Source organism: Amphibalanus amphitrite, unplaced genomic scaffold (genome assembly GCF_019059575.1).
Source record: "Amphibalanus amphitrite isolate SeventyFive unplaced genomic scaffold, NRLGWU_Aamphi_draft 000549F_arrow, whole genome shotgun sequence".
NCBI lineage: Eukaryota > Metazoa > Arthropoda > Thecostraca > Balanomorpha > Balanidae > Amphibalanus > Amphibalanus amphitrite.
Genome location: NW_024882043.1, coordinates 320,839 through 339,508, shown reverse-complemented (window position 1 = coordinate 339,508; position 18,670 = coordinate 320,839). Strand labels below are relative to the sequence as shown.

At 48.3% G+C, this 18,670-nt stretch overlaps 1 protein-coding gene across 1 annotated transcript in view; it reads right to left on the bottom strand.

Moving 5' to 3' along the window:
• Positions 1-18,670, bottom strand: part of LOC122393704 (solute carrier family 12 member 9-like) — a 332,365-nt gene that overhangs the window by 123,977 nt on the left and 189,718 nt on the right. The window contains exon 7 of the mRNA XM_043389950.1: positions 17,211-17,390. Within this exon, the coding sequence (XP_043245885.1) occupies positions 17,211-17,390 (180 nt within the window). The remainder of the gene's footprint in view (positions 1-17,210; positions 17,391-18,670) is intronic.

The window sequence follows — 18,670 nt, the reverse complement described above, 5'->3', positions numbered from 1 at the left end:
AAGTAAAGGGAAGAAATTTCTTGAACACTTTAAAGCTGCGGGGGTTGCGACCAGGATAAATGGTGGTTTCTGAGCCTGGCCGCAAACTTGGCTATCTCAACTCAAAACTAATGTTAAGGTGGGAGGGTCCCTTTAATTGAACTTTTTGCCATGGCGACCAAGGAAGATTTGTCCAAACTTAAAACGTCAGACTTGCAGAGTCAGTTAGAGGGTCGCAGCCTCAGCACGGTGGGCAAAAAGCCAGAGTTGGTAGAGCGCGGCTTTGGGAGTCCATTTCTGGGGACATGGCTGAGTCTAAGGTCGATCAGGGTGGCGAAGCAGGAACAGTTCATGAGCCGGCTCCATCAGCCCAGCTGTTGGACACTAAACTTAAACTTCTCAAAGAGAAGCAGGAGATAGAGCAGGAGAAATTGAGGATCAATTTTAGATCAGAGCAAATTGATTTGGAGCTGCAGCTTGCTGAGGTCACGGGGGAAGAGTTTGATCTGGACTCACTGAAGTCCACGCAGATTCAGACCAACTCAGCGTCTGACACGAGCCCGGAACAGTCTGGGCTCATGAGTTCTCATTTGCAGAGGATGTCACTCCCTCCCAACGAGCTAAAAAAGTTTTCGGGAGACATAGTCGAGTACCGTCTATGGATCAGTGCCTTTTTGACGCTCGCATTGACTCAAAAATTGGGGATGATCATGCTAGTGAGAAGCTCCATTATCTCGATCGGTTCACGTGCGGTGTTCCGAACCAGATGGTGCGCGGGTGCATGTTTTTGAAATCGGACGGTTACCAGCAGGCTCGCAAACTTCTTGAGGAACGCTATGGGCATTTGTATCGCGTCATGGATGAGTATTCCAAGAGGCTGAGGGAGTGGCCTCGGCTTCATGCTGATGACGTCTCGTCGTGGGACCGTTCGCTGCTTTTTCTGCGGGAGATATCGAACGTCGTGAGCGGTGTAAACGGTTCAGAGTTCGAGCATCCGATGACGATCAGGTCGATTCTGGGTAAGTTTCCTTCGGCCCTGCACGACAGATTTTTGAGACAGGTGGACTCCAGGCACCAGAGGATGATGGATTCACGGGTGACACTCGCTGATGTAGTAGAGTTTTTGGAAACCGAGGTGAGGGTTAAGAGGAGCCCCCTGTTTGGTTCCAGTACGGTCGATGACACTCATCCTGTCAAATCAGATGGCAAGCGCGGTGGGTCTGGTTCTAGTTTCCCGAGTCACAAGGTAAATGCAATTACCGGTGTGACAGGGAGACAGCCTTGCACGTTCTGCAATGGTGATCATTTTGTGGCTTACTGCGAGCAGCTGCGATTTCAGCCGTTTCACGTGCGAGACGAGCATGTCAGGAGCAGGAGGCTCTGCTTGGGCTGTCTGCGCAGTGGTCACTTGATCAGGTCGTGTAAGAAGCGTCTGACGCGCACGATTTGTAAGAGACCCCACCCGACCTTACTGCATAGGTCGCCGACTGAGTTGACGTCCGTGCGCGCTGGTGCGGGTGTGGTCGCTCCGTCGACGCCAGCGCCACCTGCGCGGTCGGAGTCAGCGCCATCTGGGCGCTCTGTGCTGTCACCGTCTGCACGCTCTGCGCCGGCGCTGTCTGCTCCCACGGGGCAGCAGGTTGCGGTGCAACCAGCTGGGAGCCCCACAGTGGTGACTGCGGGTGTCGCGGTGGGCGGTAGTGACCGCCAGGCATTTATGCCTGTCGTGGCAGTGAAGCTGAAGGCGCCGTCGGGTAAGGTGGTAGTCTGTAACGCATTTTGGATGGAGGCTCTAGCGGCTGCTTTGGGACGGGAGCGCTTGCTGAGAAGCTGGGAGCTCGTGTGGAACAGACCACAGTGTCTGTGAACACAGTCTGTGGCCAGAGGCAGGCTGTCGAGTCGTCCATGTTGGACAATGTTCAGGTGTCTGGTCTGGGCGGAGAGTCGTGGCACCAGCTTCCCATGGTGTTCACGCTGCAGAGCCTGCCGGTCACTGTCGAGGATCGGTGTCCAATTGAGGAGGTGCGAAAGTGGGCTCATTTGTCCGATGTCCAGACTCAGCAGGTGACTGCTCCGGTCGAGCTGCTGATCGGGGTAAATGCGCCCCACCTTCACGTGGCGACGGATGTCGCCACGTGGATGTGGAGGGAAGAGAAGGTCGAAAATCGGGTCACCTGGTAAATTTCTTGAGGATCCAGGACCAGGAGGCTGTGGGTCAGATTGGGTCACGTGTCTGGAAGCGGGAGGAGACCTGTGAGTGTTCGGGGGTTGACACGATTCCTGGGAAGCATGATCAGGAGGTCGGGGATATTGCAGATGACCGCAAGGGGCCCCCGGTGATCTATACAGAGCGGCCAGAGTTTATTCACTCTCATCCGAAGGTGTCCAAGCGAGCTCACGTGCCGGCAGAGCCTAACCCCGTAGATGAAGGCTCTTGGGGTTGCTCGCCGAGCGAGCTGGGTGAGATTTGTCTGGTTGGCCCATCTTACCTAAAGCAGGGTTCCGATTATTGGCCGAGCGAACCCTCTGAGCGGCCTGATATCCCGACCGACAGGGTAAAGAGGCGCTTCCTGTCTGCGCTGCAGTGGTCGAGCCTGCAGTGAAGTCTCTCAGTGACAGGATGATTAAGTTTTATTCAGGTTTTATGAAACTGAACAGGGCAGTAGCGTGGTTTCAAAGGGTTTCCGAGTGCGCCAGGAGTGAATCTTTTCGTAGAGCAGTGATGGCGAGAGGATGGGGGCTCGGACCAAGCAGGGAGAGGTGGAGCCGCTCACCCCTTCTCATCTGTTGCTGCTTCGTGGTGGCGCCATTCCCGTGACCTCATACTCTGATGCCGACTCAGTTTCGCAGCGTCAGTGGCGACGCGTTCAGTATTTGGCCGATCAATTTTGGCTCAGGTGGACCCAGAAATTTGTACCGACTCTGCAAGTTAGGCAAAGATGGACAGCTGTTTCGAGGAACCTGGCACCAGGAGATGTAGTGCTAGTGGTTGACCGAGATGTGCCCAGAGGCCAGTGGCTGATGGGTAGAGTACAGAGAATTTTCCCGAGCAGTGACAATCTGGTCAGAAAGGTCGCAGTAAAGACTGCGAGCTCTTTGCTCATCAGACTGATTCACAAACTGGTAGTGATACTGCCAAACACAGACTTGTAGCAGGTGAGTCGTGTGACGATTCGGAAGTTCAGTCGGAAGTCTTTATTTAGTTATCGGTACGTATAGGTGTTTATAGGGACTCACAAGCGTGAGAAATGGGTGCGCGGTCGCGCCATTGCGCTCACAGGCGGGGGCTCACGGGTGTGGGCTCAGGTGTGTGCTCACGGGTGTGGGCTCACGAGTGTGTCCTTGTGAGCGTGGGCTCACGGGTGGGCTCGCCTGCGTGAGCTGGAACGGTTAGATGGCGCAGTACGTTTAGTGGTAAGATCAGAGTAGTTGTAACTTGTAGGTATGCATAGGTCGGAGAGACCTCGGCGGCGGCGATAGTTGACCGCTTGACCGCTTCTGGCGGTCAAGGGGGGAGTGTAGCCGCCGACTACGTTATATTTTTGCTCCTTTCTTCCGTTTCGTTTCCTTTACCGTGCCCTATCCTTCCCTGCCCTGCTCCTTGGTGTCGGTCTGGCTCTTTGTTTGCGCGCTCTAGTTTAGTTTCTGTCTGTGACCTCAGGCTAGGTCACGTGGTGTCTGTGCCCGGGAGCGATGGGCCGGGTCAGTGCGGTGAGGGAGAGCGGCGGCGGCCAGGGGTCAGTCTGGTCTGAGTGGCGAGCGGGAGAGCTACGGCCCGTAGCGAGTGTGAGCGCACAACGAACGGGGGAGTGCACGGGAGGGCGCGCTCGATAAGTGACGAGAGAGGTGACGAACGGGAGAGCGTTGAGCCGCTTCACCGAGTGCAGCTGGAGTTCCAGTATATCATTCGAAGGCGCCATTGCCGGTAAGAATCTTTTTGTGCTGACTAGTTTTTGATTGATATTGATGTTCGATGTTTCAATGTTAGAAAGTTTGAGCCAGACCGATCGATTTAGCTATTTATTTACGTAAAATTCAGAAGCGACGTTTAGGGGATGTTCGTTGTCGTTTTCAGTGTTATGGCGTTGAACGATGTTCTTTCGCAGCAACGGCAAGTATTATCACGCAAAGACGTGTGTTGGCGAGTATCGAGTGTTGGCGTTGTGCGATACAGCCAGTCGCGGAGCACGTCCTTTTTTTTTTGGTTGAGCACTGGGGAGCGGCTACAGTAACGTTATGGCCATCCAGCTTGTGACGATATTAGTTACTCTTATACCATATGTGCATAAAATATGTTTTATCAGTCACTGACGTGGTCGGCAATCGATCCATGTCTACTATGGTTGACGAGAAGGCACAATTAAAGGTTATTTGACATACATACCTACTGTTAGCTGAGCCTTCAGTATACGTGCTTAATGCAGTGCGGTAACCGGCCCTTTGATACAGCATGCAGTGATGGAGGAAAATCGGTATAAAATCAGAATCGTTTGACCTTTTTCTGTCATTTTTCCACAGGTTGATGTGCAATGGAACAATCGATCACGCAGGCCATTCATTCAACCATTTTGGAAACTGATTTCCCTTTTTTGATGCATTACGGTGTGTTTAATGCAGTAGCGAGCCTGTCTCAAGTAGCCCCACCAACTTTCGACCTATATGTTTTACGCTCATACTTAATCGAAAAATGACGAAAAAACAAAATATATATAAAGACACTGATATTTCGCCCTTGTGGCTTCTTCAGAGTGAACATTTAAAACATTCATATTTGAAGCAGAGATGGCGAACGTGCGGATAACATTTGCGGACAACATTTGCATTTTCTTCTATGCAATCAGCACCAGGAGATTGTCTGTATGCGTCATGTTCGTCCCTCAGCCAAAAGAAGACTGCAGCGCCTAACACAAAGTTTTGACGAAAGAACGTGACGTTGTTATAAGGAATATCGTACTTTGAAGAAAAATTTAGTCACCTAGGTTCACTGTCGGCGGAGACTCATTGCAAGTTAAATGAGCGATTGCACAACAAAAAAACTCGCAACTCGCATCTTCGTGATTGATCACTTGACCCAAAAAACATCATGATTGACATAGCAATGTATCGGATTTCTATTGGACTTAACAATTTAAGAGCACACCGGCTACGAAAACAAAGAAATAAAGAAACTATGTCAGTGAAGCAATTGCGTGTAGCTTTGATCATATGCTCTCTCCTCATAATGAGTGGCATAGAAGTAAATCCTGGACCCCAGTTTCAACATGGTAATGCTTGCAAGACAAATGCGCTCCAAATTAATTTGCAATGCATTTGGTCGAAAAAGGAGACCTTTTGGGAGCTTCTCCACGCTAATCAACCGGACATCGTAATTGCTTGTGAAACATTCCTAAAACCGACGATATCTAATCAAGAAATTATGCCGGTGGAAACCGGTAATACTGTGGTTCGGAAGGATCGCTCTGACGGATACGGTGGGACTCTTATCGCAATGAAAAGGAACATGAACTATGAGGAAGTTGATGTAGCTTCTCCTGACGCAGTCGGAGTCAAAATAGAAACTAGCCCTGGCACACTGATCATTATATCTGTCTATCGCCCACCGAACAGCGACGTAAACCAAGCCAAAGTGATATGTGATTCACTTCGGGATGTTCATTCAAAAAATCCTGGAGCGTGCATTTGGCTCGTGGGCGATATGAACTTACCGGACATAGATTGGTTTAATGCGATTGTCACTGGTCATCAGTACCCACTGGCGATAAACGAATTAGTCCTGGACACCCTGTATACTATCGGCATGGAACAGATAGTGAATACTCCCACCAGAGGCCGAAATATATTAGACATCTTCGCTACAAACCGACCGTCACTCGTACAAGAATGCAAGCTGCTACCCGGACTCAGCGACCACGATGTCGTTATCACTTCATCAAATCACTCATCACTCACTCAGCGACCACGATGTCGTTATCACTTCATCAAACATCCGAGCTCCCTACAGAAAGCCAGTGCACAGACAAGTTCACCTATGGAAAGCCGTAGATCACGAACAAATGAAACAAGATCTCTCGAACTTTGCGGACACTTTCACCGACATGTACACATGTGACACAAACGTACAACATGTGGGACACGTTTAAGCGAATCTGTCATGCTTCTATAGGGCAATCCAAAAACGTTACTACAAAGCGGGTCTCTCAGAGATACCACCAGCCATGGGTCACCAGAAGAATGAAATGCATCTCAAAGGCCAAGCAGAGAGCATACAACAAGGCAAAGGCAAGTGGACTTATAGGGGACTGGGAACGGTTCAAAGAACTAAAACGAGATATGCAGAGGGAATGTCGATCTGCATTTAATAACTACATGCTGACTATCGTCACCGAAGACGGCAGAAATGTGAACAAGAAGTTCTGGTCCTACATCAAATCCACAAGGACCGAACAATCCGGAATTACCAAGCTGGTGCGCGATGGCATACCTTACTCGGACAACGCCACAAAAGCCCAGATTCTCAACGACCATTTTTCATCGGTATTCACAGAAGAAGACATGTCAAACATCCCTAACATAGACCGTGACCATCCGGAATCACCAGACATTAACATCACACATGAAGGTGTTCTGAAGCTTATGATGGACTTGGATCCACACAAGGCGCCCGGGCCAGACAACCTGCCTGCAAGACTCCTGCGGGACTATGCGAACGAGCTAGTGCGACCTTTGACGCTCATCTTCAGAGGGTCACTAAGGCAGGGAACGATACCCGACGATTGGAAAAAGGCCGCTGTTCTACCCATCTACAAGAAAGGGGATAGAACCGATCCAGCCAACTACCGACCAATATCTGACGTGTATTTCTTGTAAAATTCTTGAGCACATTATACACTCTGCCCTGATAGCTCACCTAGACACAAACCACTTGCTGAGTGATGCACAGCATGGGTTCCGTAAGAAACGCTCTTGCGAGACTCAACTTATCTTGACTAAATTTCTTAAACCCAGTTTAATTTACCCCACCCAGCCGCCAGGATAATTTCAGGGAACTTACATGGTGGGATCGGGCGTGTGTCACTCGGCCGGAGTCCCCCAGGGATCTGTCCGCCTCCGGCGGCGAGCACTCCTCTGCCGCTCTGATGCGTCATTGCCAACTCTTTTCTGATTGGTCCATTTTCCAGGGTACCATCTGGGATGCAATTTATGTCTTGAAATTTTATTGGTTTCTTGTAGTTCTCTTGCATATTAGCTACGATTTGACGTCCAGTGTTTGATGTAACCTTTTACTTGAGTGTTTTCAACGTCCCCTTCCATTGCTGATGGATTTTGCGACTTCGGTCCTGTGCTGTCCCCTGGTGACCATTTGGGGCTCTTCGGGGAGGGGTTGGTGACGTACCCTCGCGGCTCCGCCCCTGGGTCGTTGGAGACAGTCACTCGGCTCGGATGAGGCTGCTGACTCTGCGTCGACGGCGGCCGGTGTTCGGTGCTGACTCGGTTGGGATGAGTCGCAGAGAGGGCCGGCATGTGGCGATGACAGCGGACTGTGGTCATTGCGCCACAGCGGCTCATTTGGGGCTGTGATGTGCCTCTGTCGCTCATCGTGCGGGGTCGTTGAAGACATTCACCTGTTTGAGATGAGAATGCTGACGCTGCGGCGGCGGCGGCCGGCCGGCTCTCTGTCCCGACGGCGCTGACACTGGTGGGGATGAGGTGCTGGGATGGAAGGCTTGTGACCAGAGCGCCACGGTATGATGACTGCTGCTGCTGAGTATGGGGAGGGGAGTATGGCGGGCGGCTGGGTCCCGATCTGAAAAATGTTAAGACGTCCCAAGATGTAGCCTTGCTACAGGACTCATGAGCGGACAAAACATGCGTTAGACCGGATACCGTCAAGTATAACCTCTTGGGTGCGATCCGATAGGAAGCTATTAATCCATTTTAGATAGGTGTCACTGATTCCATAATGGTTTAGTTTTCTAAGAAGCCTGTGATGGGGAACTTTATCGAATGCCTTACTAAAATCTAGCAAAATGGCGTCTGTCTGTTGGTGATTGTTCAGATTGAATGCAAAGTCGTCGCAAGTCAGAAAGGACTGAGGACGCGCGCTGTGCAGCGGCTATACGACCTGGAGGTCGTTCCCTCTCTATCCTCCCAGGATCCTACGCGAGCTCAGGAGTGATTCGGATCCTTGTGTTCCTGAGAGCCGGATCCAGCGTGCCCTTTATGGTCTGGTACGTCACTGAGTCGAAAGGGGACGTTGTGCTGACGCACGTCGTGCTGCGCAATTTTTTCACAACGATTGATCGAGCTGATTTGTTTGCGTTTGTAATCGTATTGCTTATAGTGCTCAGTGTTGTGTGGTGTGGCGCTGACTGGGAAATGTGCTCCATTGTCGCTGTGCCTCACTCATGTTAGATTTATCGCTGATTGTCCTAGTGATGGCTGATCAAACCTGTTTGCTAGTGTTACGAAGCTGTTTTGTGTTGACCTGAGGGTCAAGGTGGGGAGTATGTTACTGATTTAGGCGCCTCTTTCGGGAATGATTGGTGATGCGGACGAATAGAGGTCGCCTCGATCGGCGCTGACCGTCTGATTCGGTCAGTGCTGCCGAGAGACGGCGTCTGCGAGCTCTGATTGGTCGCCTCCGGCGGTCAGCTGACCGACGGCCGGGGGGCGAGCGGCGGCCCGAAGGTTCGGGAGTCGGGTTTTCGAGAGCCTTGAGTTGGAGTTTTGTCGCGTGATGGTTGCGGTTGGTTGCGGCGGTGTGCCGTGATTTTGCTGGTTTTGAGGGTTCTGGCCGGTGGACATTGGAGTTGTGATGTTTCAGTTTTGTCCATTACGATATAAACGGCCTGCAAGAATCCGAGCTGAGTTTTGGTGCTGAGTTCCGTGACATTTTGGTTTGGACTCTGCTCCCAATTATATGATTCATATATTTTGATTGATATGATTCATATATTCATATATTTTCATTCATATATTTTCATATATTTTCTCTCTCTAATATTCATAATGTTCCTCGCAAGAGCGCTCCAAAGAATAAGTTCTGAAGAGACAAGCATTGACCGACAACGAGTGCTCATCGAAACTCTAAAGACACCTGAAAAACTCGCGAAAACTCTCATGAGAATAGAATTTTTGACCGCATGCAGAAGAAACAACCTTATTCCCAGATTTATACAAGATTCTTTGAAGCCAGTCAGCAAGGCTTTTGCAAACAATGATCGAGTTTTGGGTAGATGCCATTCTTTTGCTTCTTCCCTACTGAACGAGGCCATCGCTGAAACTTTTCGCCACAAAGCATACCTGGAAAGAAGGAAGGACTATTTAAGAAACGAAGTTTCTTCGCTCTTAACGGAGGAGAAGGTAACAGAACTGGCCCAGACGTGTAACATGGTATTCGACATCACGGTGAGGGAAAATCGCCCAAGGCTGGTGAGGAAGTTTTGCCATCTACGGCATGAACAGAACACCTTCCGTGGCCTTGACACCGAGGAGGATGTCACCGAGACGGCTGCTCCCATCCGTGATGCCAACACCAAGCGGGTCAACAACATCTCTTCGATTGATTTGGAGCAAAAACAGTTGAACATCCTAGCCAAAGGACCAAACTTTGCGGTGACGCAACAAGTCTCTAAACACGTACTCCTTGAAGTTGAGAAGAGTGTCGAGAGATTAGCATATGCTAAACGATGGAAGGACGACATTCAGCGACGGAAGCAAGTTGGAGGCTCTCTCCAGACGACCAGCGCAGCTGCTACAGCGGATATGGTACGCCAGCCAGCTACTTCACCGGCAGACGACCCCCGCCCCGAGGCCCCCGTAACTGGGCGGGTCACACGGAGCACAACAGAAGACGACGCTAGCCCCCCGCCACGCCCAGAGGAAGCACCAGCACCGGGACCGGAAGTGCAGCAGCTCGCAGCGGAAGTGCAGCGCGACGCAGACTCAGCGGAACAACAAGGGGAAGACCACGGCCTGGATGAACGTCAGGGATGTGGCAACACCGCCACGTTCAACTTCCGCTTCCCAGACACCAGTAAGAGGTTCCCACCTCCTTCTAGTAGGGAAGTAGAGTGTACTCTTCATAAGCTAAAGAAAGATGTAGTGCGGATCTACAAGGGACATAAGCTTAAGGATAGCAACATTTCACAAGATGAAGCTCAGTTCGTTAAGGGGTTATCGAAGAAGGAGGACGTCATAGTGAAACAAAGTGACAAATGTAAAGGTTTTGTTCTGATAGACAGGGACACCTACAAAAGTAAGGCAGAAGTGATACTTAATGATGTGCAAAACTATGAAAAACTTGAGAAAAATCCAGTAGCTCAGGTTGAGGCCAAAACAAAACAGGTTTTCAAAACGTTAGCTAAGGGCAAGCTGCCTGATAAAGTAGTTGAGGAGCTCACACCCATGCACAGTAGGACGCCGGTGTTTTATGGCTTACCTAAAGACCACAAGCCCACTGTCCCACTTCGACCAGTTGTTTCTGCCTCAGGGGGTCCCACAGAGAAAACTTCCTGCCTGCTGGAGAAAATACTAAAGCAGCTTCTAGCGTTTGTTCCCACTCACCTCAAGGACACCAGGGACTTCCTGTCTCGTGCGGCAGACCACTGCCGAACTCACCCACTCACTGAGGGCGCCATTTTCTTTAGTGTAGACGTAGTGAATCTCTACGGTAGCATTCCGATAGGAGAAGCCATAGAAGCGGTTAGAGAAAAACTGTTAGCTCATGGCAAGGATATTGACACTTTTGGTTTAACGTACGATGATATTGGTGCCCTCTTGGACCAGTGCCTAAACAATAATGTGTTTTCGTTCGGGGATAGCTACTATAGGCAGAAACTAGGCATAGCTATGGGAAACCCGTGTGCGCCACCTTTAGCCATCATTTTTCTGGATAGGTTTGAACAGCAGGCTCTCGGAAACGCAGCTCTGAAACCTGAGTTTCTGGTAAGATATATAGACGACTATGCAGGCATTTGGATACATGGGGAGGAGGCGCTGTTAGGCTTTGTAGACTATCTGAACAGCATACATCCTAATCTAGCTTTCACCTTGGACTTCACTAAAGATAACAAAGGGGTGCCCTTTTTGGACACTTTGGTTACTATCGAGACATCCCAGGCAGGTAGGGCCAAACTGGAGACGGAACTGTATATCAAACCAACGAACTCGGGCATAGTGTTACATGCTACCTCAGCACACCCCTCAGCTACTAAGCATAGCATGATTAGGAACATGTTCCATAGAGCCTACAACAATGCTTCCAGCACAAGTAAGGCAGAATCTGGAGTGAGCAAGATTAGGGCATTGCTACTGGGTAATGGTTATTCGGCACAGCTGTTGAAAAAACTTCTAAGGCAGGTCAGACAAGCGAGGTCAAAGGGTAGGGCACCGAAACAGACGTTGGGGGAGGATGGCTTCCTTACCTTACCGTACATATATGAGGATTTGCTATGCAAGGTGAAAAAAGTGGTCAAGAAATCGGGGCTGGACGTGAAAGTAGCATGGCGTAATGATAAAAAGTTAAAGAAACAGTTAGTGCGGTCGGCCTTTTCCAAACCTCAATGCCCGGGCGGCAACAGATGTAATCTATGTAAGACAGATTTTCGCGGACTATGCACACAAAAAAACGTAGTTTATAGGATAAAATGCAAACTTTGTGCTTCTGATGTAGGTCAAATGGAGTACATTGGGGAAACGAAAAGGCCCTTGAGGCTGCGGTTCAATGAACATTTACGTGATATGACGAGCCAAAAACAGGATACACCCTTAGGAGACCATTTTCGTACCTGTCACCCACAGACTACAGGCAACCTCACACACATAGATGTTGAAGTTTTGTACCGGGCAAGAGACCATCCTGACCGCAAAATAGCGGAATCACTACTCATCAGGCAGCTTGACCCAAGGCTTAACTCAAATGTGTCCTCATGGCCTATCATGTAGATATAAATGTGGGTGAGTGAAGATTTGGAAATGTATGAAGTGTGATCGTGGAAATGTCAAATGCTTCCTATGGCCAATTTTGTATTGCTAAATTTGTAATGCGCTTTACTGGACTTGTGAACAATCAGTGCGAATGAAGATCTGTATATATGTGTATATTGTATAATTTACATTATCTGGCTATGGTTTGACCTTGATGGTCATGGATACGTTGAACTCTAACCTTGAACTCGACCTTCTTGTCTGGCATTTGAACCTAGTGCTTTGACCTTTGACTTTAGAGTGTTGACCTTTGAACTCGATGTGTCAAGCGATGTGTTTTCATGCATATTCTGTGATATTTTGAAGTTGTTAAAAAGGTTGTACCACTGTTTTATGAGCGCGAGATAAACCGCGCTAATTTTTGAATTTGAAAACCGCGGGAATAAGTCTGCTGCATCAATTATTGTATTCTCGTTCTCGTACAATTGTGTACATTGTCTTATTCTGAAGAAGACCTGTTGGTCGAAATATCAATACAGTAATATTTGGCTATTCAAATAATTTTTAAATGTCGAGGAGAGGTCATTTTTTCATATATTTTCTCTCTCTAATATTCATAATGTTCCTCGCAAGAGCGCTCCAAAGAATAAGTTCTGAAGAGACAAGCATTGACCGACAACGAGTGCTCATCGAAACTCTAAAGACACCTGAAAAACTCGCGAAAACTCTCATGAGAATAGAATTTTTGACCGCATGCAGAAGAAACAACCTTATTCCCAGATTTATACAAGATTCTTTGAAGCCAGTCAGCAAGGCTTTTGCAAACAATGATCGAGTTTTGGGTAGATGCCATTCTTTTGCTTCTTCCCTACTGAACGAGGCCATCGCTGAAACTTTTCGCCACAAAGCATACCTGGAAAGAAGGAAGGACTATTTAAGAAACGAAGTTTCTTCGCTCTTAACGGAGGAGAAGGTAACAGAACTGGCCCAGACGTGTAACATGGTATTCGACATCACGGTGAGGGAAAATCGCCCAAGGCTGGTGAGGAAGTTTTGCCATCTACGGCATGAACGGAACACCTTCCGTGGCCTTGACACCGAGGAGGATGTCACCGAGACGGCTGCTCCCATCCGTGATGCCAACACCAAGCGGGTCAACAACATCTCTTCGATTGATTTGGAGCAAAAACAGTTGAACATCCTAGCCAAAGGACCAAACTTTGCGGTGACGCAACAAGTCTCTAAACACGTACTCCTTGAAGTTGAGAAGAGTGTCGAGAGATTAGCATATGCTAAACGATGGAAGGACGACATTCAGCGACGGAAGCAAGTTGGAGGCTCTCTCCAGACGACCAGCGCAGCTGCTACAGCGGATATGGTACGCCAGCCAGCTACTTCACCGGCAGACGACCCCCGCCCCGAGGCCCCCGTAACTGGGCGGGTCACACGGAGCACAACAGAAGACGACGCTAGCCCCCCGCCACGCCCAGAGGAAGCACCAGCACCGGGACCGGAAGTGCAGCAGCTCGCAGCGGAAGTGCAGCGCGACGCAGACTCAGCGGAGCGGAACAACAAGGGGAAGACCACGGCCTGGATGAACGTCAGGGATGTGGCAACACCGCCACGTTCAACTTCCGCTTCCCAGACACCAGTAAGAGGTTCCCACCTCCTTCTAGTAGGGAAGTAGAGTGTACTCTTCATAAGCTAAAGAAAGATGTAGTGCGGATCTACAAGGGACATAAGCTTAAGGATAGCAACATTTCACAAGATGAAGCTCAGTTCGTTAAGGGGTTATCGAAGAAGGAGGACGTCATAGTGAAACAAAGTGACAAATGTAAAGGTTTTGTTCTGATAGACAGGGACACCTACAAAAGTAAGGCAGAAGTGATACTTAATGATGTGCAAAACTATGAAAAACTTGAGAAAAATCCAGTAGCTCAGGTTGAGGCCAAAACAAAACAGGTTTTCAAACGTTAGCTAAGGGCAAGCTGCCTCTAGCGTTTGTTCCCACTCACCTCAAGGACACCAGGGACTTCCTGTCTCGTGCGGCAGACCACTGCCGAACTCACCCACTCACTGAGGGCGCCATTTTCTTTAGTGTAGACGTAGTGAATCTCTACGGTAGCATTCCGATAGGAGAAGCCATAGAAGCGGTTAGAGAAAAACTGTTAGCTCATGGCAAGGATATTGACACTTTTGGTTTAACGTACGATGATATTGGTGCCCTCTTGGACCAGTGCCTAAACAATAATGTGTTTTCGTTCGGGGATAGCTACTATAGGCAGAAACTAGGCATAGCTATGGGAAACCCGTGTGCGCCACCTTTAGCCATCATTTTTCTGGATAGGTTTGAACAGCAGGCTCTCGGAAACGCAGCTCTGAAACCTGAGTTTCTGGTAAGATATATAGACGACTATGCAGGCATTTGGATACATGGGGAGGAGGCGCTGTTAGGCTTTGTAGACTATCTGAACAGCATACATCCTAATCTAGCTTTCACCTTGGACTTCACTAAAGATAACAAAGGGGTGCCCTTTTTGGACACTTTGGTTACTATCGAGACATCCCAGGCAGGTAGGGCCAAACTGGAGACGGAACTGTATATCAAACCAACGAACTCGGGCATAGTGTTACATGCTACCTCAGCACACCCCTCAGCTACTAAGCATAGCATGATTAGGAACATGTTCCATAGAGCCTACAACAATGCTTCCAGCACAAGTAAGGCAGAATCTGGAGTGAGCAAGATTAGGGCATTGCTACTGGGTAATGGTTATTCGGCACAGCTGTTGAAAAAACTTCTAAGGCAGGTCAGACAAGCGAGGTCAAAGGGTAGGGCACCGAAACAGACGTTGGGGGAGGATGGCTTCCTTACCTTACCGTACATATATGAGGATTTGCTATGCAAGGTGAAAAAAGTGGTCAAGAAATCGGGGCTGGACGTGAAAGTAGCATGGCGTAATGATAAAAAGTTAAAGAAACAGTTAGTGCGGTCGGCCTTTTCCAAACCTCAATGCCCGGGCGGCAACAGATGTAATCTATGTAAGACAGATTTTCGCGGACTATGCACACAAAAAAACGTAGTTTATAGGATAAAATGCAAACTTTGTGCTTCTGATGTAGGTCAAATGGAGTACATTGGGGAAACGAAAAGGCCCTTGAGGCTGCGGTTCAATGAACATTTACGTGATATGACGAGCCAAAAACAGGATACACCCTTAGGAGACCATTTTCGTACCTGTCACCCACAGACTACAGGCAACCTCACACACATAGATGTTGAAGTTTTGTACCGGGCAAGAGACCATCCTGACCGCAAAATAGCGGAATCACTACTCATCAGGCAGCTTGACCCAAGGCTTAACTCAAATGTGTCCTCATGGCCTATCATGTAGATATAAATGTGGGTGAGTGAAGATTTGGAAATGTATGAAGTGTGATCGTGGAAATGTCAAATGCTTCCTATGGCCAATTTTGTATTGCTAAATTTGTAATGCGCTTTACTGGACTTGTGAACAATCAGTGCGAATGAAGATCTGTATATATGTGTATATTGTATAATTTACATTATCTGGCTATGGTTTGACCTTGATGGTCATGGATACGTTGAACTCTAACCTTGAACTCGACCTTCTTGTCTGGCATTTGAACCTAGTGCTTTGACCTTTGACTTTAGAGTGTTGACCTTTGAACTCGATGTGTCAAGCGATGTGTTTTCATGCATATTCTGTGATATTTTGAAGTTGTTAAAAAGGTTGTACCACTGTTTTATGAGCGCGAGATAAACCGCGCTAATTTTTGAATTTGAAAACCGCGGGAATAAGTCTGCTGCATCAATTATTGTATTCTCGTTCTCGTACAATTGTGTACATTGTCTTATTCTGAAGAAGACCTGTTGGTCGAAATATCAATACAGTAATATTTGGCTATTCAAATAATTTTTAAATGTCGAGGAGAGGTCATTTTTTCATATATTTTCTCTCTCTAATATTCATTATAAAACATTCATTACTTGCGCTCTTGGAATTCGGTTACAACAGTTTAGGCGATATTTCAACGACGATATTTCTGCTCTAAGCGATTCGGCCATTCGGCCGATATAGACACTTGCGCGAGAAAATCGCCGCTGTAACGACCGAATGAACCGGCCGAATGGATAGTGTGCGGTGGCCTTTATGCTGTTTAACCCTACTCCTGGCGGGGTGGGGGCCTCAGGAGCCCCCCCCCCCTGAGGTTTTTGGTTATTTCTCCCAAACGCTTTGAGGTAGGAAGCTCAAATTTTCTGACTTTTACTAAAAGGCTTTTACGCAACATTTCTGAAAATTTTGAGTTGATCTGACCTCAGGTCAGGTCACCAGAGGCGGTTTGGTGACCCTACCTCAGGTTTGCAATCACGCCAGAGCTAGAGTTTTTGACCGATCAATTTCTTCTCTTCAGGCTTTAGTTAGGGTATCAGTATGTGCAATTTGTATATCTCAGAATTTTCATATCTGTGACCTGAGGTCAGGCCAGACTCGTGACCTTTACATTGCAAGCCTATGGGAAAATATTGAAACGCCTCCTGCTTCGTGTAAACGAGTCAAAACCACCCAATTCTTTCAGTATTATGGAAGATTATCCCACCGGTGATGATCCTGGTGCCGCTAATTGACAGGGGCACCGGCAAAGGTCATCTGAGGTCATGTGACGTCATAAATCGTTTTTCTGTAAATAAATCACGACATGATGGTGCTAAAGACTTGTAAGTGGTACCAAACTGCTCGCCTGGTCAAGGCGCGTCGTTTGGTATGCAGCATGACCATACCCCACAACCTCATTGATGAATGACCTGACCTTGACCTCAGGTCAAATTTCAAATTGACCTGTGAAGGTCATCACATACTTATTTCGCATCGCCTCGGCGAGAGCAACAAAAAATGTATTGGTTTTATGTCTCTATGTTTCTTAGTTTAAAAGTTATATAGGTAACTAATTCCAAAACATTTTATCGTTGATGACCTCTGGTGACCTCAATATTGACCTGACCTGAAAATGTTTTATGTAAAAGTTGTAGATCTTTAAACGACCTATCAAACGCCGTTCGCCGTTTGTCGCTGCGATGTGTAGTGTTTGAGATCTGAAGGGGGGGGGGGCCGAATCGGCCCCCCGCCAGTTTCTTGTCCCGGCGGAGCCCGCCAGGAATAGGGTTAATTGTTTTCATCTTGACTTCGCATTGGGGGTTGTCCCTGTTGGTGATTTTGGTAAATAAACAAATAAACAAGTGTTGGGCGCGGCTGGTAGCCTGCGCGCCAGGCCAGACGTACCGATAAAGACGAAGCCGGACCAGTAGTTGATGCCCATCATGTAGATGAAGTTGTTGGCCAGCAGGAAGTGAGAGCAGGTGGCCGCCGTGAGCACGAATAACAGCAGATACGTGCAGAACGATATGGCCTGGGCCGGCAGCGTGCCCCAGGGGATGCTGCGGCCCGGGTTGGCCAGCTCGCCTGCGGCAGGCAGCAGCAGTCAGCCGGCTCATACACAGTTACAGATATACAGCTGCGGGAGCCGGCTCATACACAGTTACAGATAGACAGCTGCGGGAGCCGGCTCATACACAGTTACAGATAGACAGCAGCAGTCAGCCGGCTCATACACAGTTACAGATATACAGCTGCGGGAGCCGGCCGGCCCATACACAGTTACAGATAGACAGCTGCGGCAGCCGGCTCATACACAGTTACAGATAGACAGCTGCGGGAGCCGGCCGGCCCATACACAGTTACAGATAGACAGCTGCGGCAGCCGGCTCATACACAGTTACAGATAGACAGCAGCAGTCAGCCGGCTCATACACAGTTACAGACAGACAGCTGCGGGAGCCGGCTCATACACAGTTACAGATAGACAGCTGCGGGAGCCGGCTCATACACAGTTACAGATAGACAGCAGCAGTCAGCCGGCTCATACACAGTTACAGATAGACAGCTGCGGGAGCCGGCCGGCCCATACACTGTTACAGATAGACAGCTGCGGCAGCCGGCTCATACACCGTTGCAGATAGACAGCAGCAGTCAGCCGGCTCATACACAGTTACAGATAGACAGCTGCGGGAGCCGGCCGGCCCATACACAGTTACAGATAGACAGCTGCGGCAGCCGGCTCATACACAGTTGCAGATAGACAGCAGCAGTCAGCCGGCTCATACACAGTTACAGATAGACAGCTGGGGCATTCCACGATAGATCGTACCACTTTTTTCCAATTTGACACCCTCATCTCTCGGAATTTGACGAGAATTGGTCTTAGGGGTAATCAGGGGCTCTGAATCCACCTGTAACAATTTCAGGCTTATCAGATAAGTATTTTTTGAGTTATGGTGTATTACATTTTTTGGATCTTGCTTTGCAGCGCTAAGTTTGGCGGGCTGTAACTCTGAGACGGATTATTCAAATGCCAAATGTTATATAACATTGAACTTGCAATGAAACAGGCATTAATATGTATTTTTGAAATTTCGAAAAATACGCTATTTTTGATATATGACATATCGAGTTTTCTTTCATTTCTATTTTTTGCACTTTGGGACCAATTTTTTTTGAATTTTTATTTCTTTAAAAAAATATTTGGCTTATTGTTAAGAAGTATGCAAAAAATTAGGAAGGTGTTCTTTCTATAAATGTATTTATTTTACGTCACGATAACGGTTAGGAATAGTGATTTCGGGATGGGAGCTTACAAATGGCGTGGTAAAGCTGCCTAGTGACATCACGGGTTACTGAAATTT